This window comes from Neoarius graeffei, chromosome 9 (genome assembly GCF_027579695.1).
Source record: "Neoarius graeffei isolate fNeoGra1 chromosome 9, fNeoGra1.pri, whole genome shotgun sequence".
Classification (NCBI taxonomy): domain Eukaryota; kingdom Metazoa; phylum Chordata; class Actinopteri; order Siluriformes; family Ariidae; genus Neoarius; species Neoarius graeffei.
This window is the reverse complement of record NC_083577.1, coordinates 93,160,004-93,179,467: the sequence shown is the minus strand read 5'-3', so window position 1 is coordinate 93,179,467 and position 19,464 is coordinate 93,160,004. Positions and strand designations below refer to the sequence as shown.

The 19,464-nt window shown below is 42.2% G+C and overlaps 2 protein-coding genes across 4 annotated transcripts in view; one reads left to right on the top strand and one right to left on the bottom strand.

Annotated features, from left to right (window-relative positions):
* Positions 1-1,640: 1,640 nt before the first annotated feature.
* LOC132892090 (zinc finger protein 239) lies at positions 1,641-18,912 on the top strand. Of its 3 annotated transcripts, none has more exons than XM_060930480.1 (2): positions 1,641-3,185; positions 18,781-18,912. In XM_060930480.1, exon 1 carries the CDS (start codon positions 2,131-2,133, stop codon positions 3,175-3,177), a length of 1,047 nt encoding a protein of 348 aa, XP_060786463.1. In that variant the 5' UTR covers positions 1,641-2,130; the 3' UTR covers positions 3,178-3,185; positions 18,781-18,912. The 3 variants fall into 3 exon arrangements, with proteins under 3 accessions (XP_060786463.1, XP_060786461.1, XP_060786462.1); XM_060930478.1 differs by lacking the exon at positions 18,781-18,912 and adding an exon at positions 5,433-5,639; XM_060930479.1 differs by lacking the exon at positions 18,781-18,912 and adding an exon at positions 3,281-5,218.
* The window catches only part of prmt2 (protein arginine methyltransferase 2), a 27,115-nt gene continuing 14,873 nt past the window's right edge, over positions 7,223-19,464 (bottom strand). The window contains 8 exon segments of the mRNA XM_060930612.1: positions 7,223-7,255; positions 8,053-8,224; positions 8,618-8,772; positions 16,650-16,668; positions 16,670-16,726; positions 17,611-17,617; positions 17,913-18,136; positions 18,782-18,945. Coding sequence (XP_060786595.1) covers positions 7,223-7,255; positions 8,053-8,224; positions 8,618-8,772; positions 16,650-16,668; positions 16,670-16,726; positions 17,611-17,617; positions 17,913-18,136; positions 18,782-18,945 — 831 coding nt within the window.

Here is a 19,464-nt window from a genome sequence, read left to right as displayed (position 1 = left end):
ACTTAAGTAGGCCCTACCGCAAATTCAGGCCTGTTTTGGTGTAGAAAAAACGAACATGAATCTGTTTTGGAACCTGCAGCAGTGCGCTGCACACCCTTGGAGGCTCCTGCACTTGCGCACGCATGCACACACACACACACACACACACACACACACACACACACACACACACACGGTGAAAGCTGGTGCATCTGTGTGCCACTCCAAAGCAGCCGTAAATTAGATGAAAAGGACGTCACCTATGATTGACAGTGACTACATTTACATGCACCTAAGTATCCTGAATATGTTCAGGATATTAAGTATCCCGGCTTTGCGTTTGCGCATGTAAACACCTTTTCCCAAATTCAGTTTGCCGAATAAGCCCTTATCCCCATTTCTGAGAAATCAGGAAATGCTAGGTGGAAAGAGACCGGGATACTGTAGCATGTAAACACGTTATCCTGATTTCTGACAACTGAATGCTATAATCAGTAACCGGAATATAAGTATTTATCATGTAAACATTTATCATGTATTTATTCATGTAAACACTTTATCCTGAATATGATCAAAACCCGGGATGAGCCTCATATTCGGCAACTGAAGGGCCTGTAAACATAGTCAGTTACAGTGAGTTGAAGATTTACACCCCCCGGACACAATATAAATTACGTCTCTAAACTTAGTTTTTAATTCTATGGGCGAATTACAGCTTAATAACACAGACATGTCATTTCCACTCCAACCGGTCTTTTCCACCACCATGGAGGCCGTAGCGGAAATGACATGTTCTCACTTCCCCTCCAGTATCTCAGGGCTGCTGAGCCTACTAGCATTAGTTTTAAAATTAGCATTAGATGATCACAAATTACAACTAATAAACTTTTAAAAATCCAATTTTTTTTTCCTCATGAGATATGAGCAGTTTGGAAATGACGCACAAAAAGTGTCCACTAGTTTTAGCTCATATTTCCCTTCATTATGTTCTCTTTCTTCCCCCTGTGGGGAACTCTCTCACTCATCCATGGGTTCCCTTTGAGTGTCTGTTGCTATGGTTACTGAGTAAACAAATCTAAAGCCATAAGCCTGGGATTGTATTTTATACAGAATGGTGGAAATGACGGTAAACGCAAGGGACAAGTGTTCTACATGCGAAAAATATGACAAATTGAGATTAAATATTTTTTTAAAAATAATATATTTTATTGAAACGAGTAGTAGTGAATACTTTAGTTTGACATTATTTCATTATTAACTTTAAAGTGAAACAAGGTCAAAGACCCAAAGTCTGACCTAGGGACAGAGGCAAAAATGGCTAAAAACACATAAAATGCCTCCCATTTTATAGAAAACATCACAGTTGAACCATGATTATTTTTTCCAAGTTCCCCTTAATGAGTAGTAAGTGTGGAAGAAAAAGAAGTGTTCTTTGGTTTTTAAAATATCTGCCAGGGACAAGAAATGCACCATAGTTGAAGATGATATAGCATTACAAATCTGAAAGACAAATGGCAAAGAAAGCAGGTGGAAAATGAGAAGAAAACAATCAGCACCAGTTTGCAGCAGCCTGTTGGATGCACAGCAGTCCAGCAGGGGGCAGTGTGACCCTCTTGAGCTGTTTGTGACGCTCCAGAATCGCAGAGGAAGTGATGTAAGCACAGGAGACACTTTCGTTTTGTCGCGAGCGGCCCGGGCAGGTGAGTGACCGCGGTGTGATTTGGGACGCAGCCAGAGCGCCGCTGGATCACAGCAGAGTTCTCACCGGCACACAGCGCGCGAGTTCCAGCTGCGCCAGCTGCGTCTCACAGCTGCACTCGGGCAGAGGAGGCATGAGAGCCTGCATGTGAGCACAGCAGCTTCCATCACAGGCTTTATTCAGGGCGAGAGGAGCCTCAGATATCCTCACTGATGCTGACTGTAATCACTGACCTCACCTCACCTCACTGCACATCTGTGAGGTCTGTTACTGTGCAGCTCGTGCAGTCATCACATCTGCACCTCATTCACTCAGTATTAGAGGTGATGGAGAGACGATCAAGCCAGCGCACTACACTCATGCCCTCATGCCTCTTCTTCAAGGAGCAAATGCAGCGTCGTGCTGATCACGTGATGCAGCTGCACGTATGAAAACCTGGACGTGTCACTGAGATGACGGGCGAAAGCTCGTGTGTCGGGACGCAGCACTCTCATGGAGGTGTTAAGGAAGAGGACGTACGTGAATCTGGACCTGAGGTGCATGAGATGCCGGAACACGATGCGAGTCTGACCTCTGACCCCACAGCACCTTTTGTCAGGCGCTTCTGTAAAGGAGGAGCAGATAAACCGTACACGTGCCTGACTTGCAGCAAGACCTTTGTCACCTCGTCACATCTGGCGCTCCACGTGTGCAGACACGCCAGTGACAGGAAGTACGAGCGCAGCAGGTACAGGTGCAGAAAGCACGCGTGCACCAAGGCGTTCTCACGGCCGTCTCAGCTGGTGCGCCACATGGCCGTCCATATGGGTGAGAAGCCCTTCAAGTGCCCGGATTGTGGCAGGTGTTTCGGACGTGGGTCGCACCTGGAGACCCATCGGCGGCTCCACACGGGCGAGAAGCCGTTCAAGTGCAGTGCGTGCGGCAAGTCGTTCACGCAGAAGTCCGGCCTCATCGTGCACGTGAGAAAGCACACGGGTGAGCGGCCGTACAAATGCGACAAGTGTGGCGAGGCGTTTCGCACCGCCGCGCACCTCCTCTCCCATCAGGCTCTGGAGGCGGGGGAGGGCCGACACGCCTGCGCCACGTGCCATAAAAGTTTCAAGACTGTTTCAGTGCTCAGGCAGCACGAGAAGGTTCACAGAGAGTCACATGATTCACTCGTACGCACATGCAGCGTGTGCTGTGGTGCGTTTGTTAGCAGCTCTGAGCTCCATGACACCGAATCTGCCGCGTGCGTCTTTCACTGCAGAGTCTGCAACGTCATTTTTACAGACATGAGCACCTTTGAGAATCACTGTGAGAAGCACCAGAGAGTGGAGGAAGACAAGCTGGGGGAAGAGGAAGAAGAGGAAGAAGAGGTGGAGGTGGGAAAAAGAAAGAACAACGCTCGAGACCCGCCGTTTCGGCCGCATGTGGCAACTTCTGCAACGCGCTACACGTCTGAGGTCAGCACACGCTCCAAAACCAGAGCCAGGAACAGCACCGACGGAATCAACTGACGTTTTACGTACGTGTGTGATTTCTTGGCTTTGACTGACACTCCCTTTATTTATTGATGGATTTATTTATTTATTTATTTGTTTGTTTGTTTGTTTTTATCAGCACGTCACTGAGGAGCAGTTTAGTTAAAATGAAGAACGGACGCGATGTTCTTGTTAACTCAAACACAGTCAATCAGCCGCAACGTATTCAGTGTTTAATGTTTAGTTTTGCACTGCAGCGATGGCGTTAAAGCAGCTCACCAAGTAATGAAAGTGTACCAGTTTAGCACTTTCCTGAGTGTGTGATTTGCATATGCAAATTAGGTTCTAAGAAATTTGAGTTTGCACTCGGACTGTTGACTTCGTCCATGTTTTTGGATGAAAGTGTGTTGGTTCTTCATCAGCAAATCTGTTTGAAACGCTGAACACGTCTCCGCTGATCGACTGGTGTAAGTGATGTGAAGTTACATGATGCAGGTGTGTGTAGCATTTCTTAGGGTTTTAAACAGTTAATGTACACTCACCGGCCACTTTATTAGGAACACCCATGAGCCACACCTGCTGTTCTCTGCAGTTCTGTAATCAGCCGATCCCTCGCCAGCAGCACGACACATCAAATCCCACAGATACAAATCAGGAGCTTCAGTTAATGTTCACAATGTTCAAGCATCAGAACGGGAAAAATTATGATCTGACAGTGTGACTTTCTCTCACTGTGGTCTGGGTGTTGGTTTGATCCAGATGGGCTGGTTTGAGTATTTCAGAAGCTGCTGATCTCCTGGGGTTTTCACACACAACAGTCTCTAGAGTTTACACAGAATGGTGCAGAAAACAAAAAACACTGAGTGAGTGAGCGACAGTTCTGTGGGTGGAAACAAACGCCGTGTTGATAAGAGAGGGTCAGAGGGAAATGGACAGGTTGGCTCGAGCATTTTTGCCAGGAAGGATATAGTAACTCATATAATCACTCTTTACAACCGCGGTGAGCAGAAAAGCATCTCAGCATGTAACAGCAGAAGAACACATTGGGTTCCACTCCTGCAGCCAAGAACAGGGATCTTAGAACCAACAACACGTTCCTATTACAGTGGTGGGGAGTGTATCAGTTGAGGTTTATGGGCTCTTCTTGTACAAAAATGTTTGCTGTAAAACTTGTAAAATTGTCAGCATGAGGTGTTTGATGGATGAAATGTTTCATGCTATTCCTGTTGTATAGAATTTTGTTTCACAGCTCTGTGATGTGTCGCTTGTTTCAGTAGGACGTGTGTGTTATGGTGTGTGTTACAGTGTGTGTTACGGTGTGTGTTACAGTGTGTGTTATGGTGTGTGTTACGGTGTGTGTTACGTTGTGTTACGGTGTGTGTTACAGTGTGTGTCATATCGCTTTTCAGTATTCGAGATGTATTGTCTCATTTATTTCATCAACGAGAAGAATTTCAACTCTTACACCACAGCGCTGCTGAATTCTCATTGGTCAGAAAGTGTTGATTAATTTTCTAGAACAGGTTTATATTAACCGCGTGCATTATTATTAACAATACATTATGGTTACTATAGTAACAGCTCATTCACATTGGGATTTAAAAACGTATAATCACTGGTACGGTGAAGTTTTCTGTGATTTAACATTTATTTCTGGAAGGAGTCTCCAGTGTCAGTGCTTTAGAACAGAGGTAAAGCTCTCACTTTAGCATTTCTGTCATCTTCAGGACGGAGGAGATTCCCTGCAAAAATATTTGCACCCTGATTTACTAAATGTGTAAAAGCAAGTGTAAACTTTAAAATACCCACAAAAATGTGCAAACTTTAACTAACAGCCTGTACAGAGGAGTGTATCGTTCACATCAGCAAAAGAACATCTGGTTTTGCATTTTTATCTGAATGTGCATGTAAAATATATATATGTATATACAGATGTGTATAGGGTGGGATCAATACGAATAGAGTCATTTATCTCTGTCAATTTGTTAATTTTTCACTCTTCACATGAGGATGTGTAAAGTAATGGCACCGAAAGGCAGGTATTGCATTTGTGAAAGCCAAACAAAAGATAAAATAAAATCATTATTTTATTAAAAAGTGCTTCTCAATTATGTTTTATTCGTTAAAACAATCAAAGTTTGTCAGAAGTCTAACTTATGAATCCCACAGTCATGTTGGTTTATATTCAGTGTTTGGGACGTTGCAGTGGTTCAGTTGCCTCACAGCAAGAAGGTTCCGGGTCTCTGTGTGGAGTTCTCATGTTCTCCTCGTGTCTGTGTGGGTTTCCTCAGGGTTCTCTGGTTTCCTCCCACAGTCCAAAGACATGCAGATGACATCACTGGGCTCCTCTAAACCCCACACAGGTGGGAGTGTGTGTGTGTGCGTCTCTGTGTAGCCCTGTGATTAGACTGGTGACCCGACCAGGACGAGCCCCATCCCTCACCTGCAGTCAGCTGGGATTGGCTCAAGCTCACCTGTGACCCTGATGGAAGCAGTGTAGATAATGCATGGATGAATATTTGCCATGTCCACGCCTCCAACAGCGTTTAAAGAGCTCTCACACCTCACGTCTTCACTCTTTTTTTTTTTTATGTTCGTATTGTATTTTGAATGTCTCGTGACCATCATTCATCATCAATATAACTGACGTAAACATTCAGACGTCTGGTTAGTTTCAGTTTAACTCTTTCAGAGGTCTGAACTCAACAAAACAATTACACGCAAAAAACACACTTATTTAGCAAAACAGAACAAACAGATCAAACCCAGAGTGTGTTGAGTCAGTGAAGATTGAATGCGAGTTTAAACCCCATGATTGTGAGAGACACCATGTCTCTTTTTAGCCCTTAAAAGGTTAGCACACACTTAAACCCCTGATCAATAACTGGTTTTATTTTATCAGTTAAAAAACAGTAAATTTGTTCAAATTACAAAAGTCATTAATATCAGTATAAAACTGTTTTTCAATTGGTTCAGAGCAGAACACATGAAAACACATTACAGACGTAGATTCAGGAAGTGCACTGAGTCAATATCAGGGATTAGTATAAATACGCAGGTGATTATAGAAAACCGAGCGCTCTGAGTGATCGAGAGATTCGGACTATTTCTCGATAATCACCTCGAGCGACTCGGCAAAATGGCGTCCAATCGCTTCGTCACTGTAGGTGAGGAAGAATGACAGATGATGAGGGAAAACGCTGTTCCTAAAAGCACTAAAGACGCTCCGACGTTTGGTCTAAAACTATTCAAAGGGAACGTGGGGTTGGGATTTATTTTATCGATTTCAAAACAAAGGATTTTATGTGACTCGGCGTAGATCAGTGACACAAGTCTGCGCCGCAAAGTTATTACATTTACATGAAGATTTTGAAATAAAACTTAAAAATAATTGTATTTATTTTTAAAAATAATCCCCTGTGCATTTACACAAACGATTATCCGTCTCAGGCTCAGTGAATATTTTGTCTCGACTTCGTCTCAGTTATTATTCACCGATATTCACTTCACCTTGGGAGAATAATTATTCATTAACAGTGTGTTCTGCACAGCAAGTTTGGACAGCAAGATTATCTCATCTCATCTCATTATCTGTAGCCGCTTTATCCTGTTCTACAGGGTCGCAGGCGAGCTGGAGCCTATCCCAGCTGACGACGGGCGAAAGGCGGGGTTCACCCTGGACAAGTCGCCAGGTCATCACAGGGCTGACACATAGACACAGACAACCATTCACACTCACATTCACACCTACGCTCAATTTAGAGTCACCAGTTAACCTAACCTGCATGTCTTTGGACTGTGGGGGAAACCGGAGCACCCGGAGGAAACCCACGCGGACACGGGGAGAACATGCAAACTCCACACAGAAAGGCCCTCGCCGGCCCCGGGGCTCGAACCCAGACCTTCTTGCTGTGAGGTGACAGCGCTAACCACTACACCACCGTGCCGCCCACAGCAAGATTATATTTCGTTTTAATAAACTATGAGTTTGTAGGCTAAAGAAGTAAAAACAGATAAGATTAGAGTGAACAGTCCCGCAGGAGCGCGTCAGCGCCGTACTGCAGGAGTCCTTAGCCGAGAGTCACCTCCACACGGGGAAACGCTTCGACTGCTTCTGTTTAAATAAACACACCAAACAGGAATTACACAGCGGTGGGTTTCCCAAAAGCCTCTTAACGCTTAGAGCATCTTAACGAAGAGAGAGAGTTTATTGTGCTGCTCGCTCGACCATTTAATGATGATCTTTGTGCAACGATGGGTTTGGGAAACTCGGCACAGATATTTAATGTAAAAACAAAATTTATATTTTAATCAAACTGTAAAAGCAGTATCATAATGTTCCAACTTGGTGAAGAACACGTCTCAGACACATCAATGTTCTGACATTACAGCAAGCACAACTCTCAACTAGGAGCTGTGGATTCTGAAACTAAACCCACACTTCACTGGATTATTTTTTTAGAATTACACGATAAATTCTGAGAGAGTTATAACAGCTTTTTAAACACTCTTCCTTTTATAAGATTATTATTTATCCATCCTTCAGGCTCCTTAAATAACCGAGATGTAAGGAATAAAACACTGCATGTCATGCTGTTACAGGAAAATAATCAGCACCGAGGTGGTGGGTGCAGTGGAGTGGCCATCACCACCCCAAACTCCATTATTTTCTTAAAACAGCATTCCAGTTATTTATTTATCTCAGACTGGCATCATACTTTTTAAACATTTACACTGACATGTAACATCTGAGGAACGCGTTCGCTCCTGTTCCCACTGACGCTGTAGCGCAGTCCTGTTCTACCGGGCCGTACTGGGCTCTCTGTCCCGTGTGTCCCTCCTGGATGATGACTGACACAACTTTATTCGATCTAATTTCACACTGTTTTTGTCTTCTGAAGTCTGCATTACCTCACAGAAAGTCGTATCGTTCCTCCTCTTTATTCTCCACTCGATGGTGATTGACATGTGCCGTCTCCAAATAGGATTCCTCTGCAGTGTGATGGCCCCGCCCACACAGTCACCTTCCTCAACTCCAGTTGGTCCGTCCCACATGAGCAGAGTCTGTTTCCAGTGCGTCGACCTGAAGGACAGATTATTAACGCTGATTTAAAGTGAAACCGTCGACACTTCATTTTTCTGAGCACAAAAGTTAAATGTATACGCAGCCATGTGTGTTATCTTAAATAATCAGTGTGGACTGAACTATAAATTATAATAATAATTTCATTTTTATTTCATTATTCGACGACTACAAACCTGTTCCAGGATATACTGTAGTTTTTTTGTTTGTTTGTTTATGACATCATTTGTGTTGTTTACAGTCAGCTCAGTGTTGGAATAATAAACCCGTTAATAAAATGCTCTATAATGATCTTTTCCGACTCAGCATTAATTAAAACCTGTGAAGTCACAATGCTTTGATCATACAAGCAGGATTTGGATTTGTATCTCTAACCACATGGATTTGATACACTTTAATCAGTGAGGGGCCGGCGTACTCAGTCCGGTGTCGAGCTCCGGCGGTGATCCTCCCTCCTCTAAACTACAGAAGAACGTGCTGAACCAGGCAGTGAAGCCATGCAGAGTTCCGGCTCTTTCTATGGTGAATCTGAACTCTCTGCTCATCTTCTATACACACACACACACACACACACACACACACACACACACACACACACACACACACGAGTTCTTCTGCAATCTCCTTAACAACTAAACAACAGTCCAAACTTAAATAATCTACTCTGCATCTTCACTTCTCCTGCTCCATGCACTGTGTCTGAAACAAATGCTGTCCAGGATCATGTGACACACACACACACACACACACACACACACACTCCTTCGAGCTAACCTACCGTAGCTGAGCTTGATCTCCGAATTAGATTTATTCTTCTCAGTAATGCAGGTGAAATGAAAATGGGTGTCTCTGGTGATGAGGAGGCTGCTGTCCTTCACTGTATCTTCAAAGGCAGAAAATCAGAAGAACTGGAGCTGCTCATGTGACTTGACTTCAAGTGGAACATCACACCAAGTACCAGTGAATGTCCTGAAAATGGACACGTCGTTATTTCTGCATACATGTCAACCCCTCACGGCTCTCACCTGTACTCCCTGGAAAAGGAATCCATAATTTCCATACCAAATCCATCATAATATTTCATGCATAATAAAAATGTATCAGATCTTACCTAATACCTAATGTCAGATACAACCTTTGTTGGCTTTTGCGTGAAGAAATTAATTGACGGCTGTCTCTTTTTCTGGTTTGCATTCTTCACATGCATTTGAGATTTCATGTGTTCCCTCACGTCGTAAATTCCAGAGGCAAAAACACTTTCACGTCTCTACAACAAATTGTGCAGTTGACATACTCAGCACCCATTTTGGAAGCGATAATTATTCCAGTGAACGTTTCTGTCCATTCGGGAAGAAAGCGACCTCCAGTTTTAGATGTTTTGAGTTTTTTCTTCGGTGGTGTCGACATCTTGACCTCTTGACCTGTCTATTGTTACGCTACATGTGCTGTTATTTCCCGCTCGATGTGCAGGAAAATCACAATTGCGCATGCGCAGACATTCGGAATGGCTTGTTGGTACTGGCGGAAGTACCGGTTGAGTAATTCTAAATGTAGAAAATGGCGGCTCCCATGCATTTTCGTATTTCATGACGATGGTAATAAATCAAAATAATTTTAAGGTGAAAATGTAGAAAAATCCATAGTTGAATACCACTACGCCCGTACCATTTTTAAAATGCCAAAATCCGTAGGGAATACGGGAAATCCGTAGGGGTTGGCATGTACTGTATGTTTCTGAGTTTGTCTGCGTATGAGAGAGCTGCTGCCTGGCAGCGCTGTGGCCCTTGTGCTTGCTGTCACTCAGCAGGTTTCTGGACTGTGGAAGTTTTTTCAAGGTTTGAAGCATCGCTGTGGAAAAAACGGCCGCATACGGTCAAACAGCAAGCGTAACAGAAATCGTAAGGCAAGGCAAGTTTATTTCTATAGCGCATTTCCAGTGCCGTATTAAGCCAATGCGGTGCCCCTGGGCACTATACCCCAAGTGACCCCCCCCAACCACCACCCTGCGTGCACGCGCTCAGTAACCTCCTGCACACACTCAAACCTTGCCCTTTGCTGTCAAAAATAGTAGCATATACATAAACAATAGTACACATAAACAAGGTCATTCTTCCTCATTGAAAATGTATTAAGTACAGTAGGCTACATCAGCCCATCAAATTCACTGAAAACAACCAACGCTATGCATGTAGGCATACTGAAACGTCTTATTCAAAAATGAGCAGCATATATTTGTATGTCTCAATAAAAACCTTCAAAGCATCCATACTCTATTCTATCCATATTCAAATGTCTCAATTCAAAATGTGTATCAATTCAAACAGCATCAGCAATTTAAACAGCATCCATCTATTTACAATACAGCAGATTCAAATGTGCCAATTCAAAATGTGTATCAGTTAAAATAGCATCGATCTAGGCGACATATTCAAATGTCTCAATTCGAAATATAAATTCAAATAACATCCAGAACGGCATATTCAGATGTACAATGTACATATGTGTATCAATTCAAAGAGTATCTGTTCTGTATGAACCTAGACATGTTCTCCCCATAGCGCAGGATCAGCTGAAATAGAGAAGTGTTCTACTGGCGTCGGCTGCGCTGGGTGACATCCATAACACCCTCGTCTTCCTTCTCGTCCCCATGGTGTGAACTGATCTCTATCTGGCTTAAAGTGGCTTCGCACATCTCCTCCTCCTCCCCGGCTTCAGCGCTGGTAGTGACAGCAGTTGTCGATGTTTTTATAAAAAAACGATCTAACACTGGAACATTTTTAATTGCAGCTACACGCCTGGAGTCTTTCTCTTTTTTTAATTTTCTCTTCGCACAACCACTCAATTGATGTCTGTCCATTTTTCATTTCCACCGCGGTTTTTAAAAAATTGATGCATTTCACCGTAGGTGGACTGGCTCAACTGACAGGCTGAGGAAAGGGGGGTTAATGGTCACATAGGCCACTCTTGCTCAGAATTATGATTATTGTTGTTGTTCTTATGAAATTAGTGTTCATAATGAATTATATATGACTATTTAACAATGTCAAGTGTATAACCATTTTAAGTGTACAAACATTCACGAAAAATATTTTTAAAGTTTCTGTCATGTGGTGCCCCCCACTGGCTGTGAGTGGTTAGTGCCCCTGGGCACTGTGCCGCAGGCCCATATAGTTAATCCGGCCTTGGCATTTCATACCCAGTGGCAGTTCAATGTGCTTTACAGAGGAAAAAGCAAAACAGTAAACAATAGAAAATAAAACTACATAAAATAAATGGGGAAGAAGAGAGAAAAAAATAAGAATTAAACAATAGTAGAAATAAAATAATAAAATGAAGTAAAAGTTCAGTAAAAAACAGCAGAATAAAATAGAATAAAAGTTAAGTAAAGTTTAAAACATATAAAGATGATGATATTTATCAGTTAGCAGAAAGCATCTGAGAACAGCTTGGTCTTTAGTCTAGATTTGAAGCTGCCAACAGCAGGAGCATTTTTGATGTCCTCTGGCAGTTGGTTCCATAGCTGCACTGCATAGTAGCTAAAAGCTGCTTCACCACACTTTGTTTTAACAACTGGTTTTAATAGTAAATTTTTCTGTTGCGATCTGGTAGATCTGATTGGGTTAGGCCGCTGCAACATATCAGAGAGGTAATTGGGCCCTGTACCATTTAGAGATTTGTACACCAGCAGCAATGCTTTAAAGTCAATTCTGTAGCTTACTGGAAGCCAGTGAAGGGACCTTAGAATTGGAGTAATGTGCTCTGTTCTTTTTGTTCGTGTGAGAACCCTCGCCGCTGCATTTTGAACCAGTTGAAGTCGTTTGATGGTCTTTTTTGGCAGGCCTGTGAAAAGGCCATTGCAGTAATCAACCCTACTTGAGATGAAGGCATGTATAAGTTTTTTCAGATCATTTTTTGACATAAGTCCTCTTAGTTTGGAAATGTTTTTTAGGTGATAAAATGACGATTTAGTGATTGCTTTCATGTGACTGTCAAAGTTTAGCTCGCTGTCAATGAAAACACCAAGATTTTTAACCATATCTTTTGTTTTAATCCCCTTTGTGTCAAGAATAGTGGTAATCCTGAGTCTTTCATCTTTTTTCCCAAATAGAATTACTTCTGTTTTATCTGTGTTCAGCTGGAGAAAATTTTGTGACATCCAGTTGTTGATTTGGTCGATACACTGGTAGAGACATTCAAGGGGGGCATAATCATTAGGTAATAGAGCAAAATAAATTTGGGTGTCATCTGCATAGCAGTGATACAAAATTGAGTTGTTCTTGATAATTTGTCCAAGTGGGAGCATATAAAGGTTGAATAGTAATGGTCCAAGGATCGACCCCTGGGGGACACCACAGGTCAAGGACATTGATGTTGAGGAACAATTTCCCATGGTAACAAAGAAGCTTCTAAGTATGATTTTAACCAATTGATAACTTTACCGGTCAACCCAACCCAGTGTTCAAGTCGATATAGCAGTATGTTGTGATCAACAGTATCAAAAGCTGCACTGAGGTCCAGTAACACCAGGACCGATGTTTTGCCTGCATCAGTATTAAGACGCATGTCATTTATAACTTTAATCAGCGCTGTTTCAGTGCTGTGATTGGCACGAAATCCTGACTGAAAGTTATCAAAACAGCTGTTTGATATCAAGAAAGCAGTTAATTGATTAAAGACAATTTTTTTCAAGGATTTTCCCGATGAATGGTAGATTTGATATTGGCCTGTAGTTATTTAATACTGAAGCATCCAGATTATTCTTTTTAAGTAGGGGCTTTACAACGGCTTTTTTCAGGGACACAGGAACAACGCCAGTCTGCATTCTGCAGTCTGCAGAAATCGTAAGAGACAAGTGCTGTCACAACTCCTTTTCATTTCTCGCAGCTTCTAGAAATTTTATGAGCTTTGAGTCATATTATGAAAAATGCACTTTTTCAGTGATTGTGCACATATCTGCATTTGGGTATCTGAAACCTACCAAACCACAAACTCTCTGAACTAAGAGACGACCCAGTCGGTTCCTTTTGTTCTGCCAATTTCAGAAAACATGAGCTTCAAACAAGCCGAAAAGATTCAGCTCCTCTTCGTCACAAGTGGTGCTCATTAGAATAACTCCACCTCCTCATCTGAGTGCCTCCACTCATGGATTGAGAACTGCCTTTTTTTGTGAATAAATATTCATGAGGAAAGTGCTACCTGATTGGCTGACAGAAGAAGGGAGCGGGGTGAGCAGTGGCTCATTGTCATTTAAAGGAACAGGCCGTTCCTCGAATCATCTGTTCTGATCAGGGCTGTTCAGACAGCGTGAGGCGGAGCCGTGGGGTTTTATACTTGTGGTATTTTGACTAAAGCACGTCACAGATATTTCATTACGACCTCAGGGATCTGGGGCAACTTGTGGAAAAGGGGTTTAATACGTCACCTTTAACATCTACAAATCAGCGAGAAACCCAAACGAGCTGCTGTTCTGATCAGTGTTTTAATTCTCCCCTCCAGGTAAACAGGCAGTGTTTTAAATACAATACCGTGATTTGGAAATCTGCCAACTTGCCTCTTTGTATTGGATCAATGCAACAAACATGAATTGATGATTACTGAAAAAGGACAGAGAACTGATCTGTAAATCATTTAATAGGCTCATGGTATCACCAAACATCGAATCACTGCCTTCAGAATCGAAATCGTATCGTACAGTGTAAAACGATTCCTTCTTATTAACCCTTTGATGCAAAACATGGGTCGAAAGTGACCTGGCTGAGTTTTTATCTTCTATATCCTTGCAATAAATTAATTCCATCATTCAGTATTCAAGGTATTCCTCAATTAACTTGTTTTTGATCATCATACATCCTTATTTTATTTTTTCCTTTCTTACTTTTTGAATAAAAACCCTTTTTGTATCACTACCCTTCTAATGCACAACATGGGTCAAAAACAACCTGCATTCATTTTCCAGGTTATTTCATGTACGGCTGAGTGTTTCTATGATATACTTTTGAAATAATTTCATTTTGTCATTTACTTTTCCAAATATGTAGTAAATATCTTGTTTTTGTTTAGCACAAATCATCATTTTTATTTTTCCTTTCTTAAGTTATGAACAAGCACAGCTTTTGTAATTCGACATCAAGTTTACACACATGGGTCAGAACCGACCCGCATGCATTTACTCCAGCGTTTGGTGGGAACTGTGAATTGTGCTTGTGTCAGACATTTCACAGCTCAGCACAGCGCCCTTTGCCCGTCTCATACATGCAAGTAATGTTTTTCAATTGTTCGAACATTACCTTAGAAAAAAAATTGATGTTTAGGTTACCTTGAGAGTGAGTAGATTACTTGTCGCTTACCTAACTACATAGTTAATAAATAAATAACTGGCCCCATTCACTGCTAAAGTAATTACTTGAAACAAATTATTATTATAGTATTAAGACATTTAATTTTAAATCACACTTGGATGACCCATGTATAGTACAACCCCGATTCCAAAAAAGTTGGGACAAAGTACAAATTGTAAATAAAAACGGAATGCAATAATTTACAAATCTCAAAAACTGATATTGTATTCACAATAGAACATAGACAACATATCAAATGTCGAAAGTGAGACATTTTGAAATTTCATGCCAAATATTGGCTCATTTGAAATTTCATGACAGCAACACATCTCAAAAAAGTTGGGACAGGGGCAATAAGAGGCTGGAAAAGTTAAAGGTACAAAAAAGGAACAGCTGGAGGACCAAATTGCAACTCATTAGGTCAATTGGCAATAGGTCATTAACATGACTGGGTATAAAAAGAGCATCTTGGAGTGGCAGCGGCTCTCAGAAGTAAAGATGGGAAGAGGATCACCAATCCCCCTAATTCTGCGCCGACAAATAGTGGAGCAATATCAGAAAGGAGTTCGACAGTGTAAAATTGCAAAGAGTTTGAACATATCATCATCTACAGTGCATAATATCATCAAAAGATTCAGAGAATCTGGAAGAATCTCTGTGCGTAAGGGTCAAGGCTGGAAAACCATACTGGGTGCCCGTGATCTTCGGGCCCTTAGACGGCACTGCATCACATACAGGCATGCTTCTGTATTGGAAATCACAAAATGGGCTCAGGAATATTTCCAGAGAACATTATCTGTGAACACAATTCACCGTGCCATCCGCCGTTGCCAGCTAAAACTCTATAGTTCAAAGAAGAAGCCGTATCTAAACATGATCCAGAAGCGCAGACGTCTTCTCTGGGCCAAGGCTCATTTAAAATGGACTGTGGCAAAGTGGAAAACTGTTCTGTGGTCAGACGAATCAAAATTTAAAGTTCTTTATGGAAATCAGGGACGCCGTGTCATTCGGACTAAAGAGGAGAAGGACGACCCAAGTTGTTATCGGCGCTCAGTTCAGAAGCCTGCATCTCTGATGGTATGGGGTTGCATTAGTGCGTGTGGCATGGGCAGCTTACACATCTGGAAAGACACCATCAATGCTGAAAGGTATATCCAGGTTCTAGAGCAACATATGCTCCCATCCAGACGACGTCTCTTTCAGGGAAGACCTTGCATTTTCCAACATGACAATGCCAAACCACATACTGCATCAATTACAGCATCATGGCTGTGTAGAAGAAGGGTCCGGGTACTGAACTGGCCAGCCTGCAGTCCAGATCTTTCACCCATAGAAAACATTTGGCGCATCATAAAATGGAAGATATGACAAAAAAGACCTAAGACAGTTGAGCAACTAGAATCCTACATTAGACAAGAATGGGTTAACATTCCTATCCCTAAACTTGAGCAACTTGTCTCCTCAGTCCCCAGACGTTTACAGACTGTTGTAAAGAGAAAAGGGGATGTCTCACAGTGGGAAACATGGCCTTGTCCCAACTTTTTTGAGATGTGTTGTTGTCATGAAATTTAAAATCACCTAATTTTTCTCTTTAAATGATACATTTTCTCAGTTTAAACATTTGATATGTCATCTATGTTCTATTCTGAATAAAATATGGAATTTTGAAACTTCCACATCATTGCATTCTGTTGTTATTTACAATTTGTACTTTGTCCCAACTTTTTTGGAATCGGGGTTGTAATATAAAAAAGTATTTTTGTTCATAAAGTAGGAAAGAAAAAATTAAATTAATGATTTGTGGTAATTAAAAACAAGATATTTAAAGAATACTTGGAATATTCAATCATAAAATAAATTGATTTCAAAAGATAGAGCAAAGAAAAACTCAGTCAGCATGAAATAACCTGGAAAATGAATGCGGGTCATTTTTGACCCATGCTGTGCTTTAGAAGGGGTGTGCATATGTTTTGCATCAAAGGGTTAAGATAAACAGGAGTGAGCAGTTCACTTCCTCAACACCATCTGCTGATGGACAGATATTTTTACTCATGTCTCTGATTCCTCCTGAGTGTAACTGCTCTCACCTCCAGATCAGACATGCCGTGTGTGCATGTCCAGAGTGATGACATCACAGGGAGTGGAGAGACAGTTGTCTTCCCATCTTTACTTCTGAGAGCCGCTGCCACTCCAAGATGCTCTTTTTATACCCAGTCATGTTAATGACCTATTGCCAATTGACCTAATGAGTTGCAATTTGGTCCTCCAGCTGTTCCTTTTTTGTACCTTTAACTTTTCCAGCCTCTTATTGCCCCTGTCCCAACTTTTTTGAGATGTGTTGCTGTCATGAAATTTCAAATGAGCCAATATGTGGCATGAAATTTCAAAATGTCTCACTTTCGACATTTGATATGTTGTCTATGTTCTACTGTGAATACAATATCAGTTTTTGAGATTTGTAAATTATTGCATTCCGTTTTTATTTACAATTTGTACTTTGTCCCAACTTTTTTGGAATCAGGGTTGTAGACCAGAGTTCCCGCCCCCAAAACCACTGTAACCAATTAGACCACAGTTCCTGCCCCAAAACCATTGTAACCAATTAGACCACAGTTCCCGCCCCAAAAACCACTGTAACCAATTAGACCAGAGTTCACGCCCCAAAAACCACTGTAACCAATTAGACCACAGTTCCCGCCCCAAAAACCACTGTAACCAATTAGACCACAGTTCCCGCCCCAAAACCATTGTAACCAATTAGACCACAGTTCCCGCCCCAAAAACCACTGTAACCAATTAGACCACAGTTCCCGCCCCCAAAGCCACTGTAACCAATTAGACCAGAGTTCCCGCCCCCAAAACCACTGCAACCAATTAGACCAGAGTTCCCGCCCCCAAAACAACTGTAACCAGTCAAAACTTTTAATGCTCCATTTCTGTGAGGATTTCTGTTTGGGTGTTCCGTATTGGACTTTATTCGATGTGAACTGTACCTGAAGTGATTACAATATAAAAACTAATTAATTCAGAACTTTACTGTGTTGTTACAGTTGCTCTGTGCTGTGAATTGCAGTGAAAGTCTCATCTCATCTCATCTCATCATCTGTAGCCGCTTTATCCTGTTCTACAGGGTCGCAGGCAAGCTGGATCCTATCCCAGCTGACTACGGGCGAAAGGCGGGGTTCACCCTGGACAAGTCGCCAGGTCATCACAGGGCTGACATGCAGTGAAAGTTCTCATGCGTATTTTGTACGTAATAAACATGAGTTTGCACTCGGTGTAAAAGCTGACTGCTGCGATATGAAAGTAATATCGGCACATGATGAATATCCAGTGTGTGTTTTTATAACGTAGTGTGTCAGGGCGGTCATACATAGAGCGACTGGCATTTCCTTACTGCAGACAGCTGAAGTCCAGGCCGTAAAGATTTTCCCAGAATTCCATCTTGCGGCTGTAGTCAGCATGGGCCTGACAGGGAACGAGGCTCAGAGAGGCAGAGGACGGCCACATCATCCCTCCATCCTTCAGCCAGTGGTCCCGCACACGCAGCACCGACTCCACCATGAACTCAAACTACAACAGAATATCACCGGATGATGGAAGGAGGAGACACTGAGATTACACCACACATCAGCTGGATCATTAACATGCACACACACAAAAAAATGGACAGGTTTAGTGACAGAAAAGACACTATCTACACTATATCTAGTGCTAACAGACTGAGCAACAGTAAATTCTAAAATACTGTGTCTTCTACACGGTAACACAGCATTTTTATTATACACACTTATAAAACAGTGACCAAGAGTGCGGACAGGTGTGTAATTCACTCATGTTTTGTGTTTAATTCAGTGGAGCTGGATCATGTGACACTCAGGAGCCAATCACAGAAGCACATCCATCAGCAATGACAAATTCAGAGCTGCAAGATTCTTTATGAAATAAATGGAAATAAAAATATTTTTTGGCTAAGAATTGAGCTAATGAATTACTGACTGATTTTATGAGGAACAATAATTATGCTTAACATATTCTTCCATGAGTGTAGCAGAGCTCCATTTTATGAGCAGATGTCTGTGAGTGATGGCTGGTCAGCATTCTAAAGGAATGATTTACTGCATATCTGTACTGACAATACTGCCAGTTATTTAAAAAAACACCTTTATTTATATCAGTGTGTAAATTCTGCTTTTCTCTCTCTCACTCGGTTTATAGCAGTAGGCAGGTCCCCATCCACTCCGAGACGAGAACATCCACCTTGGATGGAAGCATCAGATCTTCAGCTCTGGAGCGAAACACCATCACAACCTCACCACACCCATCCAGTTTCACCAGTTTCTCAGTGTGTTCGGCCACCGAGCTCGCCTCCACCGCATACACCTGCAGAGAGCACGATAACCAGGTGAGATCAAACACAAACACTCAAAGTGGCTTCCGTACAGAGAATTAACTAACTTTATATAGCAGAAGATTTAATCACCGCATGTTTGGAAGATTTGATGTGACGCTGTAGCACACTTACGTTCCATACCACTCAATACATTAAGAATAAAACATGATTACATCACATAACATCACTGCTGAATCCTAATACGTTATCGTTTCTATCCACCCCACCCCCCACCCCCCCTGGCAGTCGCTCGTGACCGAGCACTAGAGTTCATGTCAGATCCGCCTCAGTTATTACTGATTCAGGGGGTGACGATGTCTTATGTGGCTGCTCAAACCCAGAGCAGAACGGAAGAGTCAGGGACACTTTGTGCAAGGCAGGGTGGGTGGTGAGCGAGGAAGGAGAAGCCGCTCTTTCCGTTGTTGTCTCTTGGCCTCTACCTCACAACGTCGTTGATTCTCCATGCGGTCTGCTCCCTGAATGATGGTGTGCCTCCACTCAGTGCGGTC